The sequence below is a fragment of the Balearica regulorum genome, chromosome 7, assembly GCF_011004875.1.
Source record: "Balearica regulorum gibbericeps isolate bBalReg1 chromosome 7, bBalReg1.pri, whole genome shotgun sequence".
NCBI lineage: Eukaryota > Metazoa > Chordata > Aves > Gruiformes > Gruidae > Balearica > Balearica regulorum.
In genome coordinates, this window is record NC_046190.1 from 24,556,528 (window position 1) to 24,566,219 (window position 9,692).

At 42.2% G+C, this 9,692-nt stretch overlaps 1 protein-coding gene across 1 annotated transcript; it reads right to left on the reverse strand.

Moving 5' to 3' along the window:
• Window positions 1-1,024: 1,024 nt before the first annotated feature.
• On the reverse strand, window positions 1,025-4,002 carry DUSP13A (dual specificity phosphatase 13A). Its single transcript, XM_010300937.2, has 3 exons — window positions 3,815-4,002; window positions 3,310-3,527; window positions 1,025-2,211 (listed from the first exon to the last, which is right to left on the reverse strand). Exons 1-3 carry the CDS (start codon window positions 3,973-3,975, stop codon window positions 2,012-2,014), a joined length of 579 nt encoding a protein of 192 aa, XP_010299239.1. The 5' UTR covers window positions 3,976-4,002; the 3' UTR covers window positions 1,025-2,011.
• Between the last annotated feature and the right edge of the window lie 5,690 nt (window positions 4,003-9,692).

Below are 9,692 nucleotides of genomic sequence, written 5' to 3' on the forward strand. Positions count from 1 at the left end.
CCCTTGAAAAGAGTTTCTAACTCATTCATCCCCTCCACTGGGGTAAGTAAGTCTTGGAGTACATGATCACTATCATGTCATTGGTGGTATGGATGCCATACTGACTCAGCTTTGCTCTGTACTCTTCTCTTCTCTACCTTGGTGAAACAATACTCTCCCAGGATGAGCAGTATCGCTGAGAGCAGGTACTAATTTACAACAGGAGCAGCTTTCACAGCTGTGGCTTTGTGGGACAGATGTTCAGGGGCATGCAGAGCATTATCCTGATGGGAGGTTCCATTAATCTTGCTCACATGTGTCTAATTTTGCCCAGCCTAAAGCCATTAAGATGCATTATTTCACTCACATGAATTTCAGATTTTTCAATGCCATGTCTTCAAAAGGTTTCCAGACTAAAACCTACCATAACGTGAATGAAGTATAAATTATAATGAAATATTAACTCATGTAAATCCCTATTAACTCTAATGGAGAACTTCAAAGCAAACCCAGCTCCTTCTCTACCACTCTGCTACTTTGTGAGGTATAAAGATTGCCTTAGCACTGTTGGGTTTTAAATGTGATTTCTATTTGATCTTTTTACACTACAATGTCTTTTTCTCTCGTCAGATTTAGGAAAATCTGAACAGTCAAACAGACCTGTGAAAGGATCTTAAATATGCTTATTTTGCAAAGCACTTGTGTACACTGAAAGAGGGAGGGATTTCTACATTCCCATAAGTGCTAGGCAGAATCAGCATTCATGTCATAATCTCTCCAAGAATTAAGGAGGATAGGGGGTCTGGGAAGGAAGAGGTTCAACTCACAAGTCACTACTATTTAAGTCTTCTAATAACCTTGCAAGTCTCTTCCAGCGGAAAGGAAAATTATCAGAACTGATGCTTCAAATGCAAACAAGCAAGCAGAAATGTATTTACTTAATCAGGCAGGGAAAGTTTGTAAGTTCAGCTAATCAATAAATCAAGCCAGTAGCAAAGGGCAAAAATAGATTCAATTATCACTTCATGGTTCACCACAAGGTAACAAGATAATTTTCAGGCAGAGTGGTAGCATGAATTTCAAATGCTGTTGCTGTATTAAATATCACATTGGTTTAAGTACCGATTAACTGGCGGTAGGGAAAGCGACATCCTCAAAACAGCTTAAAACTAATCTGTATCAATTAAGCCTAGCCACAGATGTAAGCTAACTAAGTTCCTACCTGATGTTAAACCAGGGATGATTCAAGGCCACTTACACAGAACTGATTTGGGATAATTTGGAGGGAGAGTGAACTAATGAGTTCAAGCTTACAAAATGCTTTGAAGATCTGACATATTTTTTTTAATGTCCTCAATATACTACATAATATACATTATCTTGCAGAAAACATATTTACACAAGAAAAGGTTTGTGGGTTTGCTGACCCAGAGACTGCAGAGAGCTGCACAGAAGTTTATTCTGCTGGTGTGGGTCTTTGGACTGTCACAGCTTTCCGTAGCACTGCAATATTTAGCAGACCAGTGAAAGAGGAAGGTTTCTGTAGCAGTGTCTGGGATCTTAAGAAATTGCCCTCACCACATCACCAGGCCTGAAACACAAAAAGCTTTTCTTATTGAGAACACGCATATGAGAACTGCAACCAAACCAAGGAAGCTGGTTATGTTATACTCCCAAGTAAAGGGGACTCAAACACACTGTACAGCTAGATGCAATTATTGAACTTGCCTCTGGCATTACCACAAACCAGGAACAAACTCGGTCCGTCTTAGCCACTCCAGTGGAGTGAGCTGATAGCCCCACGGTAGGCACAGCAGCTCGGCAGCACACAGTGCTTACAGTGGTGATGTTGCCTGTGCTGGTCTTGGAGGAACTGAGCTATCAGAATTAATCCGTTTATAGTTCTGTTGACTTTTTTCATTGACGTATAATTTTCTTCATTTTTTTCAACATGCTTTGATCATAGGAAGCATATGTGCAATGGCTATGAAGGCTGAAATTCAGAAAAGTGAATGTAAATAGGTTTGCCCTTTCAGCAGTCCTTCTTTTGCCGTAGCTGAACATCCAAATTTCGCAGATGTTTCAGAAAGCCACGATTGGGTGAAATCCATCGATGTTCCTTCACTGTTTTGATGGCTTCAACCAACGAGAGGTGGTGATTTATCATGAGATATGCTAGGACTAGGGAAGCTGACCTGCTTACTCCAACTGCACAATGTACCAAAATTTTAGCTGGTTAAAAAAAAAAAAAAAAAAATTATAACCATAGAAGAGAAGCAGTATAGTGGATGAAGTTTAATTTAAAGGGAAGCCAAACCCCTTCTGCCTTCTCCAACTTGGTCAGATGGAGAGAAATACAGCAAACATGATGTATTTCTTACCCTTCTGATAGATCACATGAACTGCTAACAATTAAGGCTAATTTGCAGTTGTTACACTCATATGAGAAGTGCCACGACAGCCCAACCTGATCTCAGAAACACTGGTAAATCAAAGAAAACCCTGTTGAAGTAATGAAGTTGTTCTGTTGTGAGCAAGAAGAGAATCAGCCTCATTGGTTTCAGAGCAGCTTACTTTGGTGGAGAAGAATGCTAAAATCTGGCCTGAAAGGATGGAACGAACACATTAGCCACCAAGAAAAATGACTGGCCTAGTACCATTGCATAATAAGGCAATTTGCTGCGACTGTAATTCTCTTTCAAAGGCAGAACTTGTGATACAGACTGAGACAGCTCCATTAATGCCAGTTTACTCATGCTAAGAAATGGTCTTTTATGTAATACAGGTTAATTAGTATTTTATTGCACCAGTGCCAAGAAGCTCAGTCTCTTGTGCAACACACTATAAATCTCCTTGGGTAAAGGTAAATTTTCTCCTGGAGGGCAGAGCCCTGCAGGCCCTGTTCACACAAGAAGCTCATCTGCAATATATGAACCTCTTCATGCAGCTGGTGGCTGTAGAAATCTGGACATGTGTCTCTTTATTCATTTGTTCTTAAACATACAGTTGCTATAAGAGGGTCTCAAAAGAGGGTGTCCATTTTAAATGTATGGTTTTGCTTCTCCCTTTTTGAACCAGCCTTTCCTTCCAGATATTTTTCTTGGGTCTCTCCTGCACTGTTCATCCCTTTTCTCACATCAGCTTTTTGGGACCTAGTTAGAGCTGCACACACGTACCCAGCACTCCCTCCTCCTGCCACCCGCCGTGCAGGTGACCATGTAGGTGACAGGAGACCATGTAGGTGACTTATCCACCACTGAGCTGGTGGAGCCTACCTGTTATGAGAGGCTGCCAACTCACATCATAATGCAACCAATAATAATTTCGTACCTCCTGGCGTGTTCAAGGCGTTGTGGATAAACTGTGCCGCGGAGAAAAAGAACTGGCTTATATCAAAGCTTGGGAGGTCGTGGGCTGGTATACCATAGTAATCAATGGTCGCTCCGTAAAAGTCCTGGCCTCCATGGCTGTACGCTGTGCCGTGGGCAGCATTTAAAACATGGGTCACACCCATCTTCCACAAAACAAATCTGTTGTGAGCTGTTACTCTAAGGAAAAGTCAAACACAAAGAAATCGAGATGGTTGCAGAGATATTCACGGAGCAGGAGAAGCTCTGCGATTGCATCTCCCGAGCCATTTGCTGGAGCGTCAGCCCATTCATTGCTTCTAAGATCTAATCCGTAAGCAAGTACCAGCTTAGTCATAATTTTATCTCGGAAACTGTGCTGTCTGCAGTGTAAATGACAGCAATTAGCAAAACTATGAGCTGTCTAAAGCCGCACCTATGAGGCATGCTAACACACAGTGTGTATGGCAGAGGTGTGCCGTACTTACAGGTCTCCTAAGAAGAGATTAGGCCATACTTCATCAACGTGATTGCAAGAAGGCCGCCCAGTGTTCAGGAGCTGCTCGATTTCTTTAAGGGAGGGGATGTCCCCCGTGCACACCCCATTGCCTTCGGGTCCCCTGGGGCCCAGCACCCCCGCCTCAGACATGCCGAGAGCCAGGGAAAGACCCTGCTCCCTCCGGCCAGAGGCACGGCGCTGCGTGCTGGGGTGCTGCCAGCCCCCGGGGCGGTCATGGGGGAGGCCGGGAGATGGGCTGAGGCAGGTGCCGGGCAGCAGGTCCCGCCATGGAGCCGTGCCAGCCCTGCACCGCGGTGTCCTTCGAACCCCTCCTCAGGGCTGGCCGCTCGCCTGTACGTCGCCCTGACAGGCACAGCCAGTTGAAACAGATGCGTGTACTGAACCTGGCCTTACCGCGTCCTTGTTGCTTCCAGTCTGCTCCCCAGGGCTCGTCCCCAGGGCCGCACTGCTCTGCCGCACAGCAGCCTCGGCGCCGGGAGCATCCGCCACGTGTGGCAGCGGCCCCCTCCCTGCAGGACGCCCACCAAGAGGTGACTGCCCTCGGCCATGTCCTCGGCGCAGCAGCTGCAGCCAGCGAGATCTAGCCGTTCGTCTCAAGTGATTAAACGCCCAATAAAAGAAAATAGAAACCTGTCCAGTGCAAGAAGGGTGGCTACTCTCTCCCAGTAACAACTGTCTCCCAGTTACTTTGAAGTGCTTAAAAACATAGCTGCGAAAGGGTCAGAAATGCACCAGTGGGTCCTACCAACATGGTCACCAGGAGGTTAAACACCAAGCGGACAATGATGTCATCTTGCCTATCACCAATAATCTAGAGAATTGTATCTCTTGAAGTTACTGGTTTTTTCACCAAGTAAAATTATCTGAGCCTAACTGTACATTATGCATTTAATCCTTTCTATTGCAGTCACTGCTTTCACCAGTGTGTTAATACAATATACCTGCCACACATTGTGTGATACCTCCCTCTGTTGAAGAGAGAACAAAGGACCTGAGTGTGATGGTTGACAGGTGGAACTTGTAAGCCACTAGTTCATATAGGGAGGTCTGGAGGGTTACAGGTTGGAGATTGGTCATGTCAGGTTGTAGTGTCAGTGGGCCCTTTCAAGTACAGCAGTGCTTGTGTGTCTGGTCTGCAGGGCTCCTGGCAGGGTGACGTGAAGCTGATGGTGATAGAGCTACAGGGCAAAACACATGAAATGCTGATTCTCTTTGTAAGCCTGGCAGCTGATGTGCAGAGTATGGCTCCTCTACCAAAGGAGTCTAGAAGAGAAGGTGACCCAAGAGGAGAAGCTTGCTGCTGATATTATCCCCTGTAGGAAAAGGGTGATGAATGTGAAGAACCCTTGGTCAGGTCTGTACCACCTTTATTCCACATGCATTGATTTATTATGATGGAGAGAGGGCTTGCTTTATTTTATCAAGAGGCATATCATGGAGAGCTGTTTGAAACCAGGTATTAAAGTCTGGACTAATTAATTATGCCTAGGAGTACTTAGGGTGAGGGATTACCCTAATATAAGGTAACAGTTTCCAGCATCAGAGAGAAAAAGTTATATGCAAGGGGAAAAAAAAAAGTTACTTTGTTTAGAGTCTCTCATGAAGCAGAAATTGCTAAAATGCTGTGGATTTAGAGGAGAAATTGTTTAAGAGCCTCCTGTATACAAAGAGATTGCTAGTTCCCATTGCCATGTATGCCCTAAAAGGTAAAATAAGAGAAATTGGAAGCAACAATGTTGCAGTGCTTATTTCCAGAGGGCAGTTGGACAGGCAGCCAGGTTCTGCTGGGAGTGAGCCAACCAGCTGGCCAGATCCAGCAGAGAACTGCAAAAATGGTTAAAGGTACAGTTCAAGCACTATGCATATGCCCTTAATATGTTACCTTATTTTTCTGTTTTTTCTTTGGTAAACTAGTGTTTTTTAAGCTGCTTCATTTGTGCTCACGAATGAGGAAACCTAACTGACTGAGCAGGTGGAGTTCTTTAATTTAGTTTACTTTTCTCAGGTTTCTGGGTGGAGGCTCAACTGAGGCTTTACTAGCAGTTTGTTGGGTTTTTTTTTAAATGTAAGCCCAGCCCTTTTGTTGCCAATCAAGTTCTGTCAGAAATGTGACATGTTTAATTCTGGCCCTTTTCAACTGTAAAACTTTTATTGGCCTCTACCTCAAATACACTGACTAAGAATTCAGAGTTCATCTGCAGTATGAAAGCTTTTGAGCAGAAAAACATGACCTTGAGAAGAATGATCTCCAAGGCCTGCGTGCTTCCAACATTTGTATGATACACATCCATTCGCTTCAAAACTCTGGCCTTCTGCACCTAGCATCTTCTAAACATTTAATAGTCTGTAAACATGGCTATGGTAAAGTTGTATTACTGACTTTTTTTTTTTTTGCCATGAGCTGTCTTTGAAACAGACAGGAGGCAGAAATCTGGCTTTCAGACCAGCTCTGTTACGCATTAACCCACGGGATGTAACCGCGCTACAGAGAACAAGACCATCTCTTCTCACTCCGTGTCTCCCTTGCCTGCTGTTCTGCCCATGGTGCTGGGCCTGGATGTCTCACAATATGCCTCTCCTTACATGCATTTACGCAGGATTTAGCTATCAGGTCTGTGGGTTGATCCAGGACAGTCAGGCTGTCCTCTGTTGAGATGTACCTCGACCTGAAACTCCCAGGAAGCTGGAGATCCTTCTCAGCAGAAGTGCGAACTCCCCTGAAGTGAAGCTGAAGGCTTTGTTCCATCATCTCCTTGCTCCTGCAGTGCCTTACTTTGTCCTTGTGCTAACATTCAGGGAAAGGCTGTGATTCTCTGACTTTGAGAAGAATTGTTGTATTTTAGTTTGTATAAAAGTAGCCTGAATGCAAATGCTAAAAGAAAAACTATGGAAAGCATGAATTTAGCTTTGTCTGCAAAACAGGTGGCAACAGTGTAAACTGTCATGGAGTGCTCTAGTAGCACACACGGCACTACCGGGAAAACGTTCAGCAGTCGAAAACACGATGTTCGTGGAGGCTCTTCTATTGAAAATACTGCTACCAGTACTAGCTGATGCTGTGTCCGTGACACTCTTCCATCTCTCTAGTGAAAACTGGACCAAAATCAAACTCCTTTCATGTATCCTGAAAGACAAAAGTTTTTATAGTGAAAACTGTACAGCATGGAAGTTCAGCTAGTGTAAACAAACATGATTCTACAGATACAGTCATCTCTAACCACAAAAGATCTACTCATTTCACTCATCAGCCTGTTTTCATGATTTGATTTTTGGGATGGTTAGCTATTGAAGAAGAATTGAACTAATTGAATTCTGGTACATTTAGGTCAATACTAAGTGACTAAGAGAATTTTCTAGTGTTCTACAACATTGATGTATTTTTAATATACAGAACAATTTTGTGTGATTAGCACATGGAGTTCACTCTTTTTTTTTTCTTTCTTCCTGTCCCCCCCATAAGCTTATTTTCTGCCTTGAAAAAGAATTGTTTCACTAATTTGAGTAGTTCTTAGGCACTTAGTCCCTTTTTCTTCTCTTACGAGAGTAAAAAAAGTTGAAGACAAAACAGATGTTTTAAAGTTCACACATGAGATTACAAAGAAATTATAAGGCAGGACCTGATCTATACAAAAATGAGATTACCAAAAAACCCCACCCCAAAACCCAGAAAAAGAAAAAAAAATCATGATTTAGATCAATTAGCACTTCTGGTGCAAGATGTTCCCCTTGCCATGTTGCATTCATTGCTGGAAAAGAATTTTTATAAGCAATTCATTCTCTATTCAGCTGGGGCCGTTCTTTCTTGAGATCTGTTTGAGATAGATTACTTCAAAGTATTAAATGCTAACAGTATTATTTAATGACAAAGTGTTTAAAAAAACCTGAAAAATATTACACTAACACATCTCACTTTCCTTTGCTATATACTGTAACTGGAGCTAGTTGGGAAATTTCAATATAAATTTCCTTTCTTTTTATTTTTGATTAAGTGTCAGCCTGAACATTGAATCAATATAACTATGTGAATTGACTAAATTGTTTCCAATCTAAAGATGCACCCAGCATAATTACACATCTTAAAGACTTTTTTTTTTCTTGGCAATCTGCAGTAGATTTAAAAATATCTGTAGCATGTAATTTATCATAAATTCTCAGACTGACATGTCAGCATTGGTACTGCCTGTCAAACTTACATCAATGCCTTCATGTCACGTGGCACGAAGTGACATAACTCAAAGTGAAGGAATGAGGTTTATTGGAAATTTCTGTTAAATAAAGCACAAATTATTTAGATAATTCACCCTTTTAAAGAACATCAAATGTTAGCAAGGAGAAATAGTTCTCAGCTTTGAAGTGCAGTGGCTAAGCAGCTATTACATGTCTACTTCCATTTAAGAGTTACAAGTTTTAAATTGTGCTCTCTATCACTTTTCTGTGCAAGTTAATTTGGTCATTTTCAAAAGATTTGTTAGGTGATGAAACCAGACAGAGCAAAAAAAAATGTCATTAGCAGTTCTAACTTCAGATAGAAACCCACTGTCAAGGCTTTCTCCAGTGCTGAGGGTGCCAAATCACTGCTGCAAACCAGCCTGGCAGCCCCCAGAGCATCTCCAATGCCGCGTGGCCGGGCTGCGTATGTCTGTCTTCGCTTTTACTGCGGATGCGGCTCTTGGCCAGGGGTTCACTGCATGGAACTCTGTTGCTGATATAACATACCTTGGGGCCTGTAAACTTCAGGCAGTCCTGGATTCACAGGTGTATATATAACTATGGCTCATTTTCCAACCTGGACTTCTAAAGTCTGGAGACTGAATTTGGGAAGTCGTTTGTAGGTGGATTGCCTGTCTTGCTATAAACAGTGTAGGGAAACAGGGTAAGGAAACTTCTGCTTTCATTTTTGCTTCCTTCCTGCAATCTGGTGAGCTGATGGACTCTAGTGCACACTTATGTTAAAAGAAAAAAAAAACCCAAAACCCACAGAACAAAGCCATAGCACTCTGAACAAAGCAGCGCTTTCCTGGCGTGTCCCATGAAAAGGCTAAAATCAGATCCCAAAAGGTGAGTTAGCTCCAGGACTGTGCTTAAGACACTGACACCATGACCTGCTCTGTGATGAGACAGTTCTGTAGCCTGCTATGGTTATTTTTGCAGCAATTTATGAATTCAATTTTTATTTATTTTTACAATTTTGGCTTAAACCAGTTTTTCAGATCCAAGCAAATGTGACAATGTATTGTAAATTGTGCCAACTTGGCACCTGGAAGTGTGCAAAAAGTTGTGATTGGCAGCTGGTCACGAAAAATTCATGGCAGAAAAGGGAAAGAATGCACGTAGTAGAGAAGCACAAAGTCTTTAACTGAATTGCCTATAACTTTCTTTTTTTCCTTGTCGGATAACTGCCAGTTATTTTGAATATGAACATGTGGACCTGGAGTAAGCAAAATTCCCTCACCTTTCAATCAGCTTTATTAACAGGAAGACAAGGTCCATTTGATTTTTTTTTTTTTGGTCAGATTCATATGTATGTGTTCTACAGTTTTTCACTGAATAATTCAGACTTGTCGGTTTTTCATCTAGTGCATGTAAAAGGAAAGAAGGGAAACATTGCAAGGGCTGAAATTGCATTTGATTCCTACACTGTTTCCTACTAAACTGGCAAAGAAAGTGGAACATTCCCTCCAACTTCAGCAACTCATTTGGAAAACTACACATCAGCTGGTGTAAAAAATAAAAGTGGGATGGCAGAGACTGTTCTGAATATCCAGAATTTGATCTATCTAACCAGTATATAGTCAATTACAATCGAGATTATACAATTGCGGACATTTGCATTAGACTGCTTGATG